At 40.4% G+C, this 23,153-nt stretch overlaps 1 protein-coding gene across 2 annotated transcripts in view; it reads left to right on the plus strand.

Annotated features, from left to right (window-relative positions):
- The window catches only part of ADAMTS17 (ADAM metallopeptidase with thrombospondin type 1 motif 17), a 150,611-nt gene that overhangs the window by 90,767 nt on the left and 36,691 nt on the right, over positions 1–23,153 (plus strand). The window contains exons 15-19 of one of the 2 annotated variants that reach the window (XM_072345770.1): positions 4,883–5,003; positions 7,299–7,373; positions 12,601–12,681; positions 18,380–18,537; positions 22,468–22,627. In XM_072345770.1, the coding sequence (XP_072201871.1) occupies positions 4,883–5,003; positions 7,299–7,373; positions 12,601–12,681; positions 18,380–18,537; positions 22,468–22,627 (595 nt within the window). The remainder of the gene's footprint in view (positions 1–4,882; positions 5,004–7,298; positions 7,374–12,600; positions 12,682–18,379; positions 18,538–22,467; positions 22,628–23,153) is intronic. The other variant, XM_072345771.1, reaches the window with a different exon arrangement.

The raw sequence follows: 23,153 nt of genomic DNA on the forward strand, positions 1-23,153 counted from the left end.
AGTACAAGATGTTCCAGACTGAGTAGCTTGTCTTCTTACAGCTTGGCTCTGTGCTGTGCTTCGATAAATCGTTTGGTGTTGCTCACAAAGTCTAGGAAGGGATTATTTGAACTATAGATACCTACTGTGTAATTGCTTCTTTCTCAGCTCCTATGTCTGTACCAGTGTAATCCTAGAAGGAGTGCTGGGGTTTTTTGTGAGTAGGACACAGCAAGAAAATACTGACTTATATCTTACTATTTGTTCATGTACTTTACAGTGGGATATGAAAAAACATGCTGTTTTCCCACTCTTTTTCTTCTGTGTTAACCCTTGCAGACTATGTAATAGCCAATTCATTTCTATATACTTGGGAGACTATAGCAGTCAAGAACTGAACAGAAAAGAGGCTGTATGTATCTTACACTGCTAAATATATATTATTTTCTCATTCAGAACTGACACGATAGATGCTGCTTTTGAAGGCTGAGTAGCTGATGTAAAATTCTCTGGTATCTGCAGCCTGTTGATATTTGTACAAAGAAGGACAGAGGTGAGGTAGAGTCAGGTTTGAGGCGTCCATTCAGATGAACCTGATGTAGATGGATCAGGAAAGGATTGCTACAGAAAATGGCTAAAAAAACAGAAGCAAAATAGTTCCTGGGATGAGAAAAGTCTCTGGGCTCTTTTTTTACTCTCATGCTCACTCATGTAGTCTGCTTTGATGCCAAAACATAGGGATTATCAACATGCGAGCCTTCAAGCTTTGTATGTGGAAAAGTAGTTATCAGGAATAACTTTATGTAAAATACAGAGATCTAAGCACAAACTCAATGGGCATCATTGTATGTCTAATGTTGTATAACAGTATAAAACAAGTAGTGCAGATTTCCTGTTCTAGCAGCACTGCTCTGATTCAGATAAAATCCAGGACAATGTTTTCAAAACTAACTTTTATGTTGACTCCAATCTGTAACACAAAATTTGGTGTGGGACAGAAAGAGAAGTAATTTAGAGATGAGCTGCTTTGTTAGGGTTCTGTGCTCACTGTCTTGTACAAATCCTGACAGATACCCATAATTCTCCACAAATCATGTTTAAAACAAAGAAATACAAATTCTCTTACCCTGAAATCTGAATATCAGTTGCTCAGATACGTACATTCTTGTTTCATGTGGCCCATCCCTTGAGGTATCAATGGACACTGGATACTCTGGACAAAAAGTTGGCAGTGCAGATGGATCTGTCATAACCACCATGTTCTGTACATGATTAATTTGTAAAATGGCACATGTTGCATCAATATTTATATTTGATCCATTGAGACAGCTAGCTAGTTCAGCATATGGGAAGCATTACAGTTTTGTGAGCCTGCAATGTCATTTTTTGCAGAGGGTGGGTGTATATAACAAAAATAATTGTGTTTATGTAGCAAAACATATTCACACAGGCTGTATCAATTGAGTTTTTGTACAGCCATTCACAATACACATAAAAATATCATTAAAATATCCAAGCAATACAGAAAATAGTTCACACAGAAGAGCCCAAATGATGTGCATTCAAGAGGAAGAGTTTTCCTATGCTGGAGCCAGCAATGACTGAAGCTGGAAATACCACCCAACAAGCAATATTTTCAGATGTTTAGTTACAAAAATGAGAAGGGAAAGGAAGACAAGGAAGGGGTGGACTTGAGGTATCATTTCAGAGAGGATGAATTTCAGGCTTTTGGCTCAGTGAACGTGCAATTACCTGCCAATTTAAAGGTCAGTCAATAGTCACAAAACATGATGTCAGAGTAGGAGACTGCCTGGGTTGAAAATCGTTAAGAAATCTGTGGATACGGTTATCACCGTCAGTGCTGAGTAGTTGAAGCCCAAAAAATCAGTCTTGAAATTTCCTGCCAGTACTTCATGTTTTAATATGGGCAGGGGGTCGGCTGTGGTTTAAAATCTGCTTCCTCTTTGTCTAATGCTGATTTTATCAGCACTGTCAGCTTTCAACAGCTAGCACAGGCAGGAACTGGAACTCTTGGGTGATACCAGCATCTTTGCCCTTCACCTAGTTAAGAATGTCACTGTTAAGTCCATGTTGGACAGTACAGGGAAGTTCTGTGAGTCCAAGAACATGACTAGCAGTGGTGGGCACCCACACAAACTCCTAGTAGCAAACGGTGGCTGTACCAGCCTAGCTGTTCATTTCTTATTCTTCCTTTTGAATATAGTAGAGCTCCGAGTACCCTACTCATTCCTGGTAGAAAAAGAGAAATGCTTCTGTTATTACCAGTCTATTCAAGACTGCTGAAGTGGGAAGCATCCAACCAGTACCATGGATTTGATCTGCTAACCTGCGGGATAACTGTTGGGTCTGAAAACATACAAGATGCTATTTGCAAGGCCTGTCTTTCCTCAGGATGTAAAGTTTCCCCTTTCTGCTCTTCTGCTTCTTATTAAAAAAAAAAAAAAAAAAGAAGAAAAAAAGAAAAAAATGACCTTACCTTGCTGAGTATGCTGGACTGAACAGCAAGCAGTGCAGAATGAGTCAGAGGTGATAAAGATCTAGCACTAACTACTTAGGATTCAAGGCATAGTTTCTGCGCTGTGAACACTTGTGTTTTAAGCAGTTTAACTTGCTCTTTGCATACTGTTTAATAATCTCTCACATTTTTTGAAACCTTCTGCAGATTGAGATACTACCTTCTCAGGAAGTGTGGATTCAGTGGGTGCACTTTCCTTGTCCTCAGAGAGGATCTCTTGAAGTGTGTCAGTGGCTTAGTAAATGTGGGAAGAAATGGCTTATCTTGAACCCCAGTGTCAAAATAAGGGGGACTTACTCTTTCAGAGGCTCGCACTAGTTTATCTTAACCAGGAAGCTGCAGCATAAATGCAAAGCATGTGATTGCTGACTCCCTATTCTCTGCGTGCCTCCATTATGTAGAACTGGGAATAAGTGTGGTTCAGCACTCATTATATTCCTTTTATTCATTTGTGTGCTCACATAGTGCTAATACCAATGCAGTACAATAAAAGATAGCACAAGAGCCTTAAATTAAACACAGCCTTTCCAGTATCTCAGCAGGGTGGCAGTCAGGCATGTATTTCCAGCTGCCTTTCAGCAAGCCCATTAATAAATCATATTTATTTTCCTGGAAGGAGAACAGCTGGGACATCCTTCTGTTTTGGGGCAGAATCATATTCAGTATCCCACAATTATTTGTTGGACATGGGTGTGAAGTTTAGCCCTAAGAACTGGAACTGCTCAGTGATCATCTTCATCTTCAGCTTGACTTAATGCCCACTTACACAAGCTTTTCTGTAGTCCTTGTCCAACAACTTATGTGTTGTTCTACTTAATGAGCAGCATTTCACTTGTGTATGTTTATGTATTTAAGAATGATTATCCTATCTGAGCTTTTATCTGTCTGTAATGATTTGTGTTGACAAACAGTGCATCAAAATGGCTCTGAATGCTGGCCATCTTTGATCCCTGAAATACATCTGGTCTTAGGCAATGGCCCATGACTTCTGGAATAAGGAGAATGTTTTAGCTCAGGTCCAAATTGCGTTGCTTACATGCAGGCAGCCTTAGAAAAAAAAACATCTGGAGTTCTCTTAGTTTTTCTCCACTTACCCTGTTTTTCAAAACGTTGGTTATGCTGCGTTTTCTTCCCTGAGATCTCTCTCCAACTGGCTTTATTATAAGAAGATAAAGAAGGGAGAGACATGACAGCCTTGTTCAAGTAAGGGCTGTTAATGACAATTCTGCTAACTTATTTGTCAAGGGACTGTTCAACTACAAAGAATGATTTTTCACCTTATAGTAGAATCTCTTCTAGTAACTTGCATAATTAGAACTCTTATATCAGTAAAAGTTCATGTATTGAGTGAATTGCTGATAATTTTTAGTCTTACATTGACAGAAACACAATTCACACAGACTAATCATGATGTTAATGTGTCTGATCATACTGTAATTTAATCTTACTGACTTCTAGATCTACAAATGTGCAGTAGTCACCATCACAACCTTCCAATGGTTTGTGAATAAATAAGCTTACCGTGGCAATCTTCGTAGCCACAGGGAGGATATTGTGACTATTCAAGTAATACCTGTCTGTGAAGTAAGGCTGCTTCAGAGATTTTTATTGGTAACTGTTTTGGTAGAAATAGAAAATTATGAAAATGCCCCTTGAAATGAAGTTTTAGGTGAAACCATTTACTGTTTTTACAAATAAATGTTGAAGCTCAGACAGTACAAACATCTGGGAATATTAGTAATTGCATAAAAAAATCATGTGGCACCTATTGGCGTGTAGAAACCTGCCTTGATTCCACTGGAGTGTTTTTGCATTGCAGGTACCTTGAGCTATATGATTGGTGAGATCTTTTTTCAGGTAGTGCAAATGTGCAATGAGAACTGAGCACCCTGAAACTCATGAGGTGAAGATCTAGCACCAAGATTTTGATTACCTAGGTTAACTGCCATTTAACTGAGTCACATTTTTCTCTAATCTAAGTATCAAAGTAGTGGTCCTTATTTCTGGGATGTCTTTAGTTCCTCAGATAGAAAATGCAAACATGAAGCATCATTCTAATCTTTCATGTTTTAGAAGCAAGTTAGAGTAGGTTACTGTGAAATATCTGATGTTATCTGGAAAAGTTAGTGTTTGTGGAAGGTCTCTTCAGTAATGTCTTATGAATCAAAATACATGCCCTTAGTGATAGGGAAGGAGGTTGCTAAATAACCAACTCAGTGCTGTTCCAAATGAGTGCTTGGTTGGTTCACAGCATTCTCTTCCTGTTCATATTTTCAGTCAGGTGCTTATCTTAGTCTTGACATCGATGTTTAGAGATACTTTAACCTTGCAAGCAAAATAATGGGGACCTCTGGTTGTTGTCATTAGAAAATTGGCTGCGATGGAATCATTGGCTCAGCTGCCAAAGAGGATCGCTGTGGAATCTGCAGTGGTGATGGCAAAACCTGTAAAGTGGTGAAAGGAGACTTCAACCACACGAAGGGGATGGGTGAGTAACCCTCAGCAGCATTTCAGTAGAGTGGAGGTTCTCTTAACTGATTGAGAAGAGTTAAAGAGAGGCAGTTTTAGCTCTTCTTCTAGGATAGAATTTAACACAACGTAGAAGAGGGCAACCTTTCTCTAAAATTGCATGATTTTTGATGTATGAGAACACAAGAACTGAGTAATGTTTGTGACATCCTACTCTTGCAGACAATGTGTAGGGGTCTAACCCTCCTGCGTTCTCTGATTTTTCTCACTTTCAACCAGCTGTTCAGCCAGAAAACGTTCTGTAGAAGTGTGTGATGAAGAATCACTATAAAGATGTGCAAGGATGAGAATATTGGCTTGTCCCTATTCCTGCTTATGAGAAACTAGATAGCCAAGGATAGATGAGCAGGATTCAGTCTTATGATTTGCTGAGCCTCTTGTTAGATGGTGAGTGGGGATTGCTGAGAACTTGTCAGGATCAGACATGATGGAGCTGTGCAATTTCCAAAATATTTTTCATTTAGAATAACAAAATCTAGCTGGGAACACCAAACACTCAATTCAGTGATGACATTCTGACTGTTTTTTATTCAGCTGTACAGATACCAGCCATTTCTTCTGTCTGAAATTCAGAATGAAGTTGTATTTCTCCTTTTGAATACTACTGGTGCTGTTGATTTTTAAATAACAGATAAAATCGGAGTATATTCTCCAGTGGAGGGAAGTCAGATTTCAGCACCATCTTTGAGCTCTTTGGAAGCTCTGAATGATGCACATTTTATGCTACAAATGATTCATTCTGTAATCAGCATATCTCAGCTAAATAAAAAAGACCTCCCCTCTAAATATTATTACTGAAACCCTGCCAGCAATAGCATCCACTGTAAGATAAAGGAGCTTCTGATCAGACTGAAGACTTTACCCTCTCTTGTTAAACGTTAAACATTAAATTATATACAGCTTGGTGTTTGAATTAGTCTTTGTTTCAGAGTATCTCTTCTGCACTTCTAAGAAATGTGTTATCACCCAACACTATCAGACAAAGGGAGGGAAAGTCACGTTCAGGACTTGCAAGCTCCTCCAGTAGGAAAGAATTGTCCAGAAAAAGTGATTTCACAATTAGTAAATGCAGAAGTGCCATTTTTCTATGTTAAAATACATTCAAAATGTGCTACTACAGGACAGAACAGTAAAGCGCTTAGAAATAGATGTTATTTGAGCACTTCGATTCTGTTTAATTACTAAAGCAGTGTAAGTGCTTAGTAGCCTCCTTGAATTAAGGTCCCAGCACTGAAATCCGAGTCTCTAATTTTGAACACTGACCTTTTCCTCTGTACCCTCTTCCTCCTTATTTGTGAGGTATAGGTAGGATTTCCCACCTCTGCTGTGTCTTTCTGGAGCATGCTTGTGTTGTTGCATTGCTAGACCAACCTGCTGAATGATGTTCTGCATTATTGCCTTTGACTCTTGTCCAAGTTATATTTCTCACCTTTTTCTCACCTTTTATCAAGGCATTTGCATTTGATGAAATGACTGAAGAAGTTTCTCATTTCAGCTGTAAAAATTACATTGTTTTGTGGGAAGAGCTTTAAAAACCATCCATAACATGCCAAAAAGTCTTCTAGATTGGGAATCATCTTTGCTTTTTATTTTGTAAGAGAAAACAACCATTTACACTTCTTTAATTAGTCCGTTGTTTTCCTGCTTTGGGGTTTCTTCTGTGTTAAACACTGAAAATAGATTTTCGCTTGCAATTCCCAGCTCTGCAAGCATTTGATGCATTGCAAGTTATTCCTGTCAATTTATATTTGTATATTAATGTTTGGTAGAATCAGGTCCTCAGGTTGACTTCCTGAATCCCATGCAGTAAGCAGTGTTAGATCTGAGAGATCATGACTGAACAAAACAGTGATCTTTTTTCTTTAAATCAGCACTTCAACAAATATGTACAAAAATCTGATGATCTTTTGGTCGAACAAGGATACACAGTGTGAATTCAGGTTTTGAATTTGCAAATGATTGCACAGGTCAGTGGCAAATGCCTGCAAGCTTGCTGCTGTCCAAGTGGAGGCCAACAGTATGCTAATTTATTATTTCGGAAGAGAATAACCTTCAAATATCAATATATTGATTGCTTTGGAGTGGTATCTGTTTCGTGAATTGTAGCTGCTACCTTCAGGCCATATCCTCAGCAGCTGTACATGTGGAACAACACTGACTGTGGGTCAGTCCCTGTGTTTCCTGTGATTGCAAATTATGTTGTCAAGCCCTGTGAACTGAACTAAACCCATACCAACTCATTTCTGTTTCTTAGTAACCAATAGTCATTGTAAGAAGGTTTCCACATGTGTGATGGCAAAGGCAAAGGCTGTTCCCAAGTGTTTCTCGTGTAAGATTCTTGAATGCTGTTTGCAGTGTCAGTGGGTGTTGGTGACATCCTTTGGTGTTGGTCCTTTGTCTTCTTTTGGTTGAATTAACTGGGGAGATTGGTATCAAAAGCCATGGATAAACTTCAAGACCTTTTACTAGTTGGTTTGTTTTTTAAAGATACCAAGTACAGATTCTTACCTTTGAGAAAATCTACCTGTGTGAGATTTTTTTCATTAACAAAATGGCAAATGCTGAGCCAATTTTTAACTTATTTTTACTACCTTACTGTCCCATGTTTTATAAGATTTTGCTATCCCAGTAGAACATTGTGGTGGAACATTCAAAGTGCTTCGCAGGAGGTCCAGCAGTACGAAACTTACTGCCTGTGTTTCAGAGTGATCTGTAAATGGATTCAACTTCTCTTTCGGATAGGAGATCAAAAGCCTGTATTTGTGATGCTAAATGTCACATACACTCAGGTGCACCTGGCTGTCCTCAGTAGGGCAGCTGAATGCACTGCTTTAGACAGAGGTTTACTTCTGTCTGGCACCATTCCCTGTACCTAATTCTATGAGATAATTAGAAGATAATAATACAGGCAGATTTGTTCTGAAGTTCATATCCATCTCCCTGCCACTGTACAAGGGACCCAGAACTAGAAATCAGTTCTTGGGCTTATATTTGCAGGGTGGCTGATCTGTCCTGCAGACTCCAGGGCTGTGCATGCCCTTCTCAGATCTGCATTAGGAATAAGATGTTTTCCCTTGCATCTGTCTCTGCTGATTTATTTCTCGAACACATCGAGATTGCAACTCTTTGCTTGTGATCCTAAAGAATGATTCTGGTTATTTGAATATGTGTTTTTTTTTCAATTATAGTGCATCATGGGGTGATATATGCTGACATCTTTGCTAGCAGTTTTTATTTTATGATGATGAAAAAGTATGCCTTGTATCTTTATATAATGCAAGAAATTATTTTCTTGTCTATAGGATGTACGTCAAAATAATGGGAAAAGTAGTGCCCCAGCAGAAACCCTTGGGGTGTCTTATAAGAGTTTAAGCACAACATGCAAATTAAATTCTAGCAGCCAATGCTGAAGTAATGGTAGGAGGCTTGAAATCTATCCATGGCTCCCTGATGAAATTATTTTCCTCCAAACAAGATATCCCATGGCTGGAAGTGGACAGGTGCCGATGAAAGAATTACTCTCAAGATAATAGCAGGAGAGAATCATCACAGCAGCTCAGAAAATGAACATATGGTTACCACTGGACGTATTTCCACTCAGTAAAATGTGCAAGGTGGGAAGGGCAATGGAAACTAAAATGCCTACCTGGTACTCATCCCTAAAATATTAGGGAAGCGCTGCTGACCATAACCAGCAGGTAGACAGGGCAGTTTAATTTCCTTAGCTTCTACTCTGAGATCTTTGTTCTGAGTACTTTCATGATACCTGCTAATGGGCAGAGAACAGTTGGCTTTCTCCTACCTTGTTGTCATGCATGTATGAGGGGGGATAAGATATAAAGGTACAATGCCTAGAGATCAGACTTTCAGCCATGGGATAATTTCACCTTCAGAAATCTGTCTTTTGGTGAGATGTCAATGGGAAACCAGTCTTGTAGTAGATCAGTGACATTCTGAAGTTCATACTAAACTTTGTCTTCATTCTGGGAATAATAACAGTGGCTAACAATGGATTTCTCTGTGTGAACTGCTTTCCTCTTGCAAATCTCTCCAGCATTTAAATGAAGATACAGTAGCCACTGTTCACATATTAATCTCCTTGATGACAAAGCCACCTCTTTGTTCTGGTGTCTCTCCTAATACGAGTTACACCATGTAATTTGTATCTAGGATTTGCTTCAATCACGGTCTTACATTCCTGAGACACTGATGTAATGCAGATTGTCCAGAAAGATTGGTGTGTGCCAAAGTAACTGTTCCCAAGGTGGAGTGTACTACATACAGCACTATAAATTATCAAATAATGAAGTTCTCCTGTTGTACTTTCAAAGCTTCATCTTAACAGGCTGATTTATGGGTGAAATTACTAGAAATATTGCCCCATAGCTGCCAAATCTCATCAGCCTTTAACCAGTTCTTCATTTAAAGAACTTAAAGCCCAACCTTGCAAACTCTGGCATTGCAGACAATTATCCTAACAGATCTTTGAGACTCCTTGACTCTAAGCCAACTCTTGAGACTTTTTTTTGTCTTACTAGCTAACACTTGATAATCTTTCTGGCAATCTGCAGCGTTAGTTTGCTTAATAAAACGTGCCTGGAAAACAGTGGAGTTGTTTTCTGGTGTAGTTATCTGAAAGACCTGGGTTATTATGTGACCCGCAGTGTCACTATAGCTCTAATCTCCAGATTGGAACAGTGGAAGTGATCTGAACTTGTAGCTGGGACGAATTTGCATGGATGGTGTATATAGTATGTTTGCAATAAGTTTTGACCCCTAACTCACAATATTACTAGAAGTAATGACTGAGAGTGTCAAGATTCCTCTTCTGGTACATGCCCAAGAATTCTGCTTCATTTCTGTAAGAACTCGATGGATTCATACAACTGCAAATTGGTTGACGTTTCACTAAAGGAGAAGTAAGAGCCGGCAGTCAGGTTTCTGCCACATGATCTCAGTGAGTTAACACAGTATGTTTCTTCTTATTCAGGAGCTGCTGAATACAACCCCCCAAAGCCATCAGTCAGGACAAGAAATTACATGAGGAGAAAAATCTGGTATAAGACCAAACTAAACAGTTTCCAGAACTAATACCCTATTAATAGCTTATTCTCCACTATTTACCATTGTAAAAAGTAACATAAAAGTCAGCTTTTTCATGTGGTGTTTCTCTCATGACACAGCGATGAAATGAGACTGTATTTATGGCACTAGCTGAGCTTCAAGCACAGCTCCACAGTTTGCTCACCTCTAAAGCAGTGACACTTCGGGCTTTGCTGGGTCAGGGGACAAACCCAGAGTTCACTGAAGCCAGTGGCAGGCTTTCCACTGTGTTTTGTGTAACTTTGCATTTAGCCCTTGCAAGATTTGGCTCTAGGCATTGATATCTGGAAAACAATTTAAAATATGAGTAAATAGTACCCTCGTAGGGATGTTACATTACCTGAAACTTGGGCATGTTCCAAACTGGCTTCCTAACAGGGGTGTTCAGATGTGTCATAGGGCCTATTTTCTTGTGATATACTGTTATGAATCACGTCTTTGCTGTGTGCTCATGTCTGGTGGTAATTCTCGATCGGGTTTATATGCAGGTGCATGGGGAGCAGTGAGGATGTTTGATTTCTGGTACACTCTGTTTTGACTGTAATTTGGTATCTCAGCTGATGAAAAAAACAACTCCTGGAAATAGCTAGAGTAAAATCCAACATCTGATTGCTTTGATTTTAGAACAGATTTCCACATTGCGTGTAAGAGCTCACCCTGGAAGTTAAGATTGTTCCCAGTGAAGCCTACTCTGACTGAACTGAAGGGTCAAATAGTTTGTGTGATTCACATAGAACAATCAGGGAAAGAGGAACTGAGTCTAGCCCAAATAATCTATACATCCAATGACCCTCAAAATCCATAGGACAACAAAGAGGCTGGGCAGTCTGCTTGTTCAGAGAGAGAAAAACAGATTTGCAGTCTGAGATCTAAAATCCTCATCTACTTCGCTCCATATCATTGTGACGAGGGAGTGACTTAGTTCTGAGATGCATGAAGTTGTCAGCATCCTTCTTCAAGGCTTCTCATATCAGCACAGGAGAAGCACGGCCTTTCGACTGCACTTGTCCCTAAAAGAGCTTCCCAAACACTGCTACTAGAGGAGCCACTTCTCCAACCTATTACTCTAGCCAGCCCTGATTTCCATAAAGGCAGGACTGACACAGAGGAACTTCATAGCTTCATACAGCCCTTTATAAAGCCAAGAAAAAAAAAAAAGGGGTGTGGGGGTGTGGGGTGGTAGAATGAGGCGAGATAAGAGAACATGCAGAATAAGCTGCTTAACATCTAAAGAAAAGGAGACCAATAATCCCAAAGATGTGCCAAATAATACACTGCAATGTCAACTGGGTGGCCAATTAGAAAGAATCAAATCATGGTTGTGATGAGATTAGTGTCATTTACAGGGATCTGATTCAGAGTCCAGTGAAGCCAGTGGAAAATCTCTCCATGACTCCCAGGCCACTGAAACAGGCTTTAATGTTCCTCAGCTTTTTAGTTTAAAGGCACCAGTTCCACCCCATGGAACAAGTACGTAACTCCACATGACTTTGTGGTGGGTGAAAATAAGCTACATTTCTTTCTAGCTCCTTATTATTTTTACTGTTATTCTGTTAGTGAAAAGTAGTATAATTACGTCATTTTGCTGGTTGTTGAATGAAGCATGAAGATGCCAAGAGTTTCAGAAAGATAAAAGCCAAGAGAATTCCATAAAAATATGATGGGGTGCTGTAAAAACTTCCCTACCATGTCAGATGGTCTAATTTGGCATGTGCTTCTGCTGGCAGCATTTCGAGGTGGTCACTCCTTGACAGACTTTCAGCTCTGGTGTTGCATTAAATCCGAGTTGTGGAATTCTGTTTAGCAGCCCAGTACAAGGAGCCCATTAACCATCATATCCTCCAGAACATTTTCATAAAGCTAATGTGCAAGTGAAAACAAATTTCTTTTTCCCCAGTTGTCCCACTAATTCCTTCTGTTTAGTTTTAGCATCATCCATATGTTTTATGGAACAGGGTTCTCTCCGTTATTGATCATAGCCTTGAGCAGCGTTTTTCCCATTCTTTTTTGTTGCTAAGAGGAGACAACAGGAGCATCTATCAGAAACTTCGTTTCACATTTCAGATATCTGGTTTGTGATATGGAGTGTTGTTTCCGACAGTGTCAGTTCCCATCAGCTCTGTAACAGTCTTCATGCATCCCTGTCAGTACTACAGAAGAGCCAGAGTGATTCAGAGAGTGCAAACATAATTAGGCCCAAGCACAAGCTTTAAGTTGCAATTAAGCATCATACGTGCATTTCTATCCCTCTTCACAGGACGAAATGATTAATCATAGCTATGCAAGTCACAGCAGTGAAACTTGGCTGCCAAAGCAGGGATCTCATTTGAAGTGTTCCCCACCCATTCCCCAGCATGGGCAGGAGTTGATTTTTTCATGGTGAGATACTGAATGATTGATGCTTCTGCCTGTCTGTGGGGTGTTCTCATCCTTCTGCCTTTTTCTTGCTGTAGGTTACATCGAAGCAGCTGTGATCCCTGCAGGTGCCCGACGGATCAGAGTGGTTGAGGACAAACCTGCTCACAGTTTTCTGGGTAAAAAGACCAAAAAAAAAAAAGATTGATTCAAAACTCAGTTCTGTTCTCTGTTAAAACGATCTTTCTCTTAAGTGACTTGTACGATGACAGGTTTGTTGTTACCTCTGAGTGGCTGTGTTGATTTCATTCTTGATTCAGTCTTTGCTTTTGCACCTTGATCTTGTGATATTTGCTTGATGTGATAAAACACGACACTCCTCAGACCCTGCGCAGCCTAAAGGACCAGAGAATACACTTATGTGGGCTGAAGGATTTTTTGTGCAGCACTTGGCACTGTGGTAAGCATGGCTGCTAGGAGCTCATAGCACTTATGTAGGAGTGGGAAAGAGAACAGTACATTTTAAGAATAAAGCAGCAGAGATGCAGACAGGAAGGCTCCTAGCTCAGACTGGAACAGAGGCAGGACAGGGCACCTGAGGTTGCCTGCACCATTTCCTGCAGCTGTGTTCAAGGTCTGATTCTGCATTCTTAAGGTAGGCTACTTGCAGCCTTTAGTCCATTGCCTCTATTTTCTCAAGCAGACAGTAAGTTTAATCTCATTCTGCATTTGTCCAGAGAGAAACAGGTTTCTTCACTTGTTTTTGCTAGAAATCAAAGTTTTTAAAGTCTGAGTGAGGGCTCAGACTTGTATATAAGGTTGTTTTAAGGCAGAGTTTATCAGTAAAGCTGTCCAGCTACTAATCATTCAGATTAAGGGATGGAAGGGCATTTGTAAAATGCAATCAGTCAGCTATAGTGTACATTTTAAAGTTTGGTCTTCTGCCTCTATCTCCAGTGTCAGTGGTGTTTGTTTCCATATTGACAATGTGGAATAGATGAAGTGCTTTCTCTCCAGTCTACTTCTGGGGAAACTAAGTCACTGGTGAGCTAATGCCCTATTACCTTGAATCCCCACAGGAAGTCTGTGGCAGAGCAGGGAGTTTAAAGAAGGTTGCTCGAGGCACAGAACACAGTGCACTGAAACATCCTTTTCACACTCAGAGCTGTACGACCATGCTTAAGTAGGGGGTTTCTGCCATCTCTTAAATTCTTTATGCTGTGGAGCTATGTTTGGAATTTTCTTTTATCCTTTTCTCTTCCCACACCTCCTCCTATGTTTAGTGGGATTTTGCATTTTATACATACCTGCATTGTCAAACCTCAGCTCTTCTTGATTTTGATGAGCTCATTACCAACGCCTTCCCTATCAAACAGTGTTTCAGTGCTTCCACAAACTGATGTTCTTGTTGCAGTGGTTGGAACAGATGCATGTTCCAGCTGTCACTTAGCCTGGAAAGTATTAAGTACTGTTTCTCCTGTGCATGTTCTGGTTCTCTCAAAGCGAGCTTCTCAGAGTGGAGACGCTGTGAGGTTTTGGGGTAGAAAAGTATTCTGAAGGTTGGAATTCCTTCCAGGGACAGATCAGTGCTGTTATTAGAAAATCAGAGCTTGTTGCCCTCCCATTTTACAAATGGGGAAGTTTTGTCATGTCTATGTTGGAGTCAGCAGCAAAGCTCATACTAGGACCCTTTGTTTCTGATTTCCATCTATTTTTCTTATAATCCTCTCCTTTGCAGCCAAGAGATGTCAAAATCCAGTAGTGGAATATTGGAAGCTGCTAAAAACATTTACATACCAATTGCATGTTAGGATTTCAGACCTAGTGCTGCTGGTTCTCTGTCATGAGATGCCATCAATGCTGACAAAATCACTGGGAAAGATGCTTTTATTTGCTTCCATTCAGATTCAAAAGAAAGAAAGAGGACAAATCATGTCATTGAGCCCTTGGGTCAAAGTATTAGCATTTGTACTACTCCTTGGTAGGAAGCATATATTCCTGCTGCTAATATTTCTACTAATGCAGCAGCCAGCTTGCTGGGAGAGGATTACGCCTACACGTAAGATGTTTGACATAGTAAAGCACTGGTGGAACAATGAGTGCCAGTGTTTCCTTGGGCTTTGCAAATACTCTGTCTTCTGGAAGCCAACCTTTTTGTTTGTCTTTGTGGGGTTTATGCGGGTTGTCAGAGGTTTGGGCTTTGGCAGATAACTGCAACACTGAGAACCTTATGTAGAGCTGACCCTTTGTTGTGACCACATAACCTTGACTTAAACAGGGATTTCTCCATCAGATGATGAAGGTTAGGACTGTATATACTTGAGAGTGGGACTTAGCGCCTGTGTGCATCCCATAAAGACAGATAAAAATTCTACAGTTCTTAGATCAAGAACTGAATCAAGTAAATGGTAAACTGAACATTTTAAAGCTTTTTTTAATGCTTTCTGCTCTTTGGTTCTTAGTCAGGAGAACCAATCTGAGCTTTTCAGAGTTTTATCTGGAGCACTGGACACAAAGAGAAGATACCCAACGTCTTGCTAACCTCAGCTGAAGAGTAGCAGCAGGAGCATTTGAAAAAAAGATGATTAGGGAAATGAAGTTTCAGTCACTTTGATAACCTAGTCATGAATGGTAAGTCTAGGTTTGAGCATGGAAGGATTTTCTATTTCAGTTATGCTGTCAATATTGAGCCCAATCAGACTCTGTTTCAACTCAGAACGGGGTACAGTGCTTTGGAATTGAGCCCAGCATAATTTGGAATCATTATTCCATGTGCTGGGAGCAGTGCCTGAAGAATTTCCCTCCACCTACAGGCAACCCACGCTGGCTGGCTTGGCTGGCTGAAATGCTTAGAAACCACCTTGAACAGGAAATGCCTCGGCAGTGTATGTCCACAGACTGGGAAGCAAGCTGGAGGGACTCAAGGTGGAAATAAAGATCTGACAAAATGCCAGATTTAGAAATAGATTGGTCAGTTCTTGTCTTTGAGCCAACAAGAAGTTATGGGTTGTTGCTGGGGTTCTTTTTCTCTCATGCTCTTCAATGGTACAGCTTTTGAGCCAGGAAGCAGCTTAGAGGTGTACAACTGAATGCTTGCTACCACCTAAATACACCCACAGTGAAGAGAAAGAGCTGTGCTTTGCAGCCCTGGTTGAGGCATGGAGTCCCAGGAGAACTACAAATGTTCAGTAAGAGTATAAAGTTGTATTCAGCACAGTGCATTAGTACCTAGGCAGAGACAGCCTTGCAGTGGTTGTGACAACAGCCAATGGACAAATAGCAGTACCCTGAGTCTGAGACATGGGATTTCTATAGCTGAATTGCTCCTTACTAATGGAGCACCTGCATGGAGTGAATACAGACAGCAGTGAACACTCTGCAGTCTCCAATGTAACTCCTACAATTCTCAAGAAGTAACTTTGGGGCTATTTCCTTCTACTCAGTCATCTGGGGAACAGTGCCTGTAACAATCAAAATCAAACCTTTCTCGGAAGAGAGATGCACAAATATGAAACATTTTTCTTTTTCGTTAGCAAGCTGCTTCCCTTTGATGAGCTAGAGCCAAAGCATAGTTTGTTATTCAAGCTCTCATATGCTCTTGGGAGCATGTGCCGTGATATTTTTACTAGTCAGCTGTACTGCTGTGGAGATAGTTATATCTCATCCACAGCTTTGATTTGTCATGTTCACAGCTCCTCAAACCCAGTGTGATGGCTGCTTTGATCAGCCTGGAAGCCAGTAGGCTTTGGCAGAGGAAAACAATCCTTCTTTGGAATTCTGTCTGAAGTTTGCAGAGGGCACTTTGTGGACTGGAGAGCAAAGCAGGATAGAAGTAAGCTGCAGAGAGAGTTGTATTGCCATAGCATGCATGTACCAGGACATCATCGTACTCATTTCTTAGCCTGCAGAGCCAAGGGCCGTGTGTGCACTGCTTGTTGGGAAGGGAACATGGAAAGTATTGGCCCTTGCTAGGAGTTGTTTGGGAGAAATCAATCTGACTTGGCTACGGAGTATGACAGGAATCATTTTAATAGGACAGATGACAATGCTCAGGTGCCTGGGAAACATGTATGTGTGCCGTAATTGGAACAGCATGATGAAGTTGAGGATGGTTCCCCATTCTGAAGTCACTTGAGTTGTCTGCTCATGCTTTTGGTAGCCTCCCTGGGGTCTGAGGTGCCAGGCATTTGTGCTGTTGAGCCAAGGAGAACAATCTTCAGGAAGTCCCCTACAGGGGAAACTAACAGTGATTTCTATCATCTTAAACATCATTTGAGGAAGACCTCCCATGTCTTAAGGGAGTCTTCATTGTAGGATCTATATAAAAGATATTAGAAAAGGCCAACCAGAATAAAAGGAAGGTCTTTATAGAATGGTCCGGTATCACTACTGACACTCCCTACAATAGATTAGACCAAACTGATAATTCAGATGTGTTGTGTGTTGGACAGAAAGTCCAGTTGCTGGTCGTCTAAGCATAGCAGTGAATTATATGTAACCTATGAGCAGCTGGAAGGATTTGCCGGCTTTGGGAACTTGTTCCAAAGGGATGACAATGGGAGATTTTCCTATTGCCATTTGAAAAGTCTTTAAATCAGCTCCTTTTACCTCCTGAGAATATACTCAGTAAAATGAGAGCCAAAGTTGTATTATTTTACTGGAAGAGAAGAAAATAGGCTTGAAATGCTGGAGGTTAAAAAAACACCATTTTAAAGGCCTGGCCAAAGGACACAGTTAACCTTGAACTAAGGAAACCCGGTAACTGAAAAACACACAGACTATTCTGTCTGATGTCACAGCAAATTCAATCACAGTATGCTGATTTCCATAAAGGGCACTGAGACTTTCTCTCTGTTGCAGGATGGTCTGCCAATTTTCTCTTCCCTCAATGCATCACACAGACATCTGAACACCTCTGCTTCCATTGTAATGTAGATAACACAGAAAATCCCTAAGTGAAATTGTACTGACAACTCCCAGTAAGATTCTGTGCATGTGGCTGGAGTTCGAGTGTTTAGAGAATATCAGTGTTGCTGATGCGTGGTGTTCTGGAGGAAAGGACACAATACTGCAAGTACCTTTCCTGTTTGGTGTTCATCTTACAGGGCTTCCTTTGTTGTTCTTACTGATGCACAGAGGCACTTCTTCTATCATATCTAGCAATTTGGTCTATCTGTCCAGATTTATGGTACTGTCCATTTTTTGAAGATTAAAATCTAAATGGTGAGATTTGAGAATAGTGTGTAAAGTGATTTAAGTGTTATTTTTCAGTATACCAGGTACGCCAGCCATGTTCATTTTATGTATACGTGTGCGTGCTTAATGTGTAACATTTAGACTAGTACTGAGATTATTCCAGCAAGACTTATGTCTCTGAGTAAATGTTCTTTAATTATGCTGTCTGTTCCCAGTCTGCATTCTGCTTAGCTTGGATAAGGAAAATGGCTCAGTAATTTTGTACTTTCCTAGCCACTTCTGCTTTGCAGGTCTTGCTTGTTAATACAGTGCTGTAGTATTTCAGTCATGCACTTAAAAACAAATTAAATCTACAATGAAAATCTAAGAAAATCATCTCACTTATGCAAGCTTTCCTTTGCCAAGCTCTGTGTATGTAACCAAATTCAACAACATGCTGTGAATTATGTGTGTTTATCAAGCAGACTCCTGAAACAGATCAAATAGTGGAAGAGCTGTGAGATTTAGTTCTAGATTAAAAATATACTTAATTATTTTTTAACTAGTGTGTCTTATAAAGTTACTGCATCTTGCACTTAGGCTGAGAGAGAAGCTCAGTCCTGTCAGTGTATTCAGTCAATAGGCTATATTGTAATTATCAATTTGCTTTCATTTCATTCCCTGATATCTGATTCTTTCCAGCTTTAAAAGATTCCAGTAAGAGATCCATTAACAGCGACTGGAAAATTGAGCTTCCTGGTGAGTTTCAGATCGCAGGCACTACTGTCCGATACGTGCGAAGGGGTCTGTGGGAGAAAATCTCTGCCAAAGGACCAACTAAAATACCACTGCACTTGATGGTAACTTTATATCCTTTGTTTGTGTTTCTTAAGTGATGCAACCTAAAGGGTTTATATCCTAGCTGAAAGTTTAATTTTGATTGTTTCCTCATTAGAGTTTCTTAGAGATGTGCTGTAGTGCTTCTTGAATTCTTTTGCAGTATTGGAGGGTCTAGAGAAACCCAGTTCACTATTAAAAAATAGCTGGAGCTCTATTCTGGAAGAACATACAGTGTCCCAGTACACTCATCTCAGTACAGAGCATTCCTGTAACTCGTCAGACACTGTGACATATCCATTCTACAGAATGTAGGCTTACAAGAGGCTTTATTTACTTCATGGATGCACTCAGACAGATATTTACCATGGATGCACACAGACAGATATTTACCAAATTTCCTTCTTAGCTGATGCCAGAGCATATTCATTCAAGGCCAGGCTGGACTGGGCTTTGAGCAACCTGTTCTAGGTGCCTATAGCAGGGGTTAGGAGCTGGATGACCTTAAAGGTCCCTTCCAACCCAAACCATTAAATGATTCTGTAATATTCTGTATTTTTAGACACGTTGTTGCTCTAACAGAAAAGATGTACGTTTTACATGTAGAGATGATAGGTGTGAATTTGTAGTGATGTTGCACACAGAAATGTTCCTTCTTTATTTACTTTTGGATGTGTTTTAAGCTGTTTTTGAAAGTTTTGCTGATGTCCTTCTGTTAACCTCACCTGTCATTTTATAAACACTCTTATAGCTGCTGTATGAGAACACACGTCAGAAGTCCACAGGGGTGAGAAGAACAGGAGTGTAGTCCCAGTCCTGTTACTAGTGGGTGATGGTGTGGTTTGTGGGCCAGCTCCTTAATGCTTCTATCTGTAAGACAGCTGTAATAATGCCTGTCTCACATATGCTACTAGTTGAAAGTTTGCATAAGGCTTCTCAGTTTCAAGAGAGATGTTTGCATACAAACATAGGGTATTTTAATCTTTGCACTGTTTCCAATGACTTTATTATCCAATTACATTTTTCTTTGTACTGTTTCTTTTCTTTGCATCTGTCATTTGTTCAATGAATGCTGACTTCAAATGCTGCTAAATATCAGAAATCTCTTTCTGTCTTCACTGGATTTTTTTGAATCACTAGCATTCATCATAAAACATCTCACAGCTCTTATACTTGCAAGATCTTCCTAACCTCATGTAAGAAAAACGTACTGTTTCTGAAGATGCTGTGCAGGATTTCTTTGCCAGCTCTATGAAATTTCCAGAGCATTGCTTGGTTGAGACATATTGCAGTAAAACCTTGTACTGGCTTTTTTCAAGCTTCAGCATCAGTAGATGTCTATTTTTAAAGAAATACTGTTTCCCCTTTACTAAGGAGTAAGTAAACAACATAGGAAATCAGTGATTAGGAGGTTCTCTGTGAGTATCATTTTCAGCAGATATGAGCAGAGGAAACTTTCCTTCTTCATCTTTTCTCCTGAACTGATTAAAAAGGAGGAAAGTAAAAGCTACCAGACCATTAAAAAAAAACATACATGGCTTAAAATCACTGCCAGTCATAAACAAAGCACGCGTGAAGTCTTTGCTTCAGATCAGATATTAATCTTTTCCTTGATTTGGGGTAGTGGGTTTCAATGCAAGAGTGGCAGGATGGTTACCGCTTGCCTCTAAATAGAAAACTGTTGTTCAAACAGTGGTGGAATACACTGGCCTGACAAAGAGCCAGAAGCTTCAGTCAATCCATTGTGACCTGCATTTGAAACCAATTATACACACGTACACACACACCAATTATATGTGGCTACAAAATTGCATTAAATTGATTTCATATGGGCTTTTAGATTCACTAGTCTTGCTCCCATATTGAGATAATAAGGATTTCTTTTTAGGGGCTGGTTTTTAGTACTTGAGGCATTTCTCCAAGTGCATTGCTGTAAGTATATTTCTTGGAGAAATTAATGTTTGTGTAGCTAGGCTTGTGCTAGATCTCTTTTTGGCAACATGGGACAACCAGACACTCCCAAAGCACAAAGATGCTTTAGACAAAGCCGACTGATCAGTTCTGTAAAACAAGCTGTTTGTATCTCGTACACTTAAAGAAAGCCAGAGCAGTACTTGAGTTCTCTGCTGCTGACTACCTGATAGTTTGGTTTGTGGAGAAAATAAAAATGCATTCACCTGGCTTCTACCTTGGCATTCAGTTCTGGTAGTAAGGATCCCTACATAGCTGAGTCAAAACCATATATTTGTTCCCTGCATCTTCTTGAAGGTATTTTTTGAAGTGGAGTTTTGCATTGCACAGAGCAGCTCTCAGGTGCTGAGTTTGGGTCGCCCCCCAGCATTCACTGGCACAGACCTCCTGGATGTCAGTGCCTGCAAACAGGACCCCTTATTTCAGCCTTCAGTGGTGTCAGGGGTTATCACTGTTGTTACACAGAACTTCTGACAGCTTCAGTGACGTTATTAGTAAAGTAGAAGGGATTTCTGCCATTCCTAGTGGGAAGCAAAGATTGTTAGGATGAAATAGCATTTGCAAATTTGCTATTTTTTTTTAATTGGGCAGCTGCTCTGTTCACTTATGACAGCAGTACTTAAAATACCTTCTTCAGTAAGATTCAGCTCCTATTTCAGTAAGTGCCAACAGCCAGTAGAATGCGCCTCTCTAATTATGAGATGATTTTGTGGGACTAGTACTGTTCTTTGGGTGTCTTCAAGTGACTTCTGACTTAAGCCAGTGGAAATGGGAGCCAAATGAAGCTCAGTAGTTAAATCAGAACAAGACCAGACCTGTCATTTGCCTGTGGAGAAAAGTTAAGCATTTTTCTCCATTCCTCTTCAGTTTCTGCACTGATTTTCAGTGTAATAACACTAGAGACATACATCACAAGTGACTTCATGGGAAGTAATCAGCTTGCTGCTGAAAGCAGGTTTCACCTCCGTCCAGAAATCTGCACGGGTACAGAAATATATATGCTGCCAGCAGCTGTATGATATGGCCCTTTCTTGCCGTCCTCAGGCTTCTGAGACAATAAAATTCTGCTCCTACAGCTTGTCAGCAAGAATAGTCTCCTTCAATTTAAGTGCCATGTTGCCCAGGAGGCATGTGGTTTTTTTAGTGTTCACTGGATTTGCTTTGAGAAGGATCAAGTTGTGCTTTCAGATGTGTTAATAAACTCTCCTGCCATCAAACTGTGAACTGCTGCCGCCCCACTCAAATGCAACAGTAAATGCTGCAGCTGTAAAATTGGAGCCACAGAATGGTTGACATTGGAAGAGATAACTGGAGATCATTTTGTTCAACCCCCACTTTTCAGGCAGGGTAGGATAGAGCAGGCTGCATTGATCTGTAAACTGTACCACGTTCATCCAGAACTTTCCCATTCTCTACTAAATTCCCTAACCAGGAGCCTGAGTTTGTTCATGAGACTTGGAGACAGCCTGGTTTCTGGAAAACAAAGATAGGACAGGTCTGATGAGTGACTTTTTAACTCTAGACACTCATTAGAATAGCTCTATTTATATGAAATATAAATAGTTATAGTTTATATGAGTATGTGTAATATATGACTAGTTTATGTGACTAGTTTATATGAAATATAAACAGTTTTATGAAAACTGTTGCTTTAGTGCTTCCTGTTGTCTTGCTATTTCTCTTCAGGTGGTGGCCTGCTGATCACATTTGAGTCTTACACTAACGTAATAATTTTGAACCGAATTCCAGGTTTGGACATCTAAATATAAATCATGAGCAGTTCGTGCATCTCAGAGATGCCCCATATTGCCAACACTACTGAAATTTCAGGTTCCTGCATAAGGATTTGGTTGCCTTTCATGAAGTATTTATGTTACAGAAGTATTGGCCTGAGACAGCGTTTCTAGCATTATTGTCCCCGCATTCTGGTGACTTTCCCAGCTCACAGTGTTGTAACAGTCTTTCTTTTCCTGCTGAACCAGGTGCTGTTGTTTCATGACCAGAATTATGGAATTCATTACGAATACACAATTCCTGTAAACTATACTGCTGAAAACAGAAGTGAGCCAGAAAAGCAACAGGATTCATTATACATCTGGACGCACAGCGGATGGGAAGGGTGTAGTGTGCAGTGTGGAGGAGGTAAGGCCGTAAGGAAGCTCGGTGGGACTCAAGCAGTGTTTGCAGACATCAGCTGTTAGAGGTGCCTGCAGAAGGCAGTGTTGCCAAAGCATGAAGGAAACTGGCCATGGTAATGTATATTACAATAATGAATTCAAATGAGAGCTCATTTTCACCGGCTCTCCCAGCTCTTGTCTCCATCCCCACAGTTAATTTTCACCCAGCATTTTGGCAGGGATGCTGCTTTGTCGGCTTGCTACTCTAGGCTGGAACTGCACCTGGGTTAGTGCTCTGTGGATGGCTTAAGGCGCTGTGTGCAGCCTCATATCTCAAATCTCTGTCACATTCTTGGAGTAGAGTTTTCACAGGTGTTCAGGCATGTTCACTTAAAGACACTTCCTTCCCCAGGGATGAGACAGGGACAGTGCTGCTGTGACAATGCCTGGAGACTGTGTTAGATCCTCTTAATTTGCAGTAGACTTTCTGGGCATACATTTGCACATTGCAAATCATGCTTTTCAGATGATCCGTGAAAGAGTTTTACTGA

This window comes from Excalfactoria chinensis, chromosome 10, assembly GCF_039878825.1.
Source record: "Excalfactoria chinensis isolate bCotChi1 chromosome 10, bCotChi1.hap2, whole genome shotgun sequence".
NCBI classification, from domain to species: domain Eukaryota; kingdom Metazoa; phylum Chordata; class Aves; order Galliformes; family Phasianidae; genus Excalfactoria; species Excalfactoria chinensis.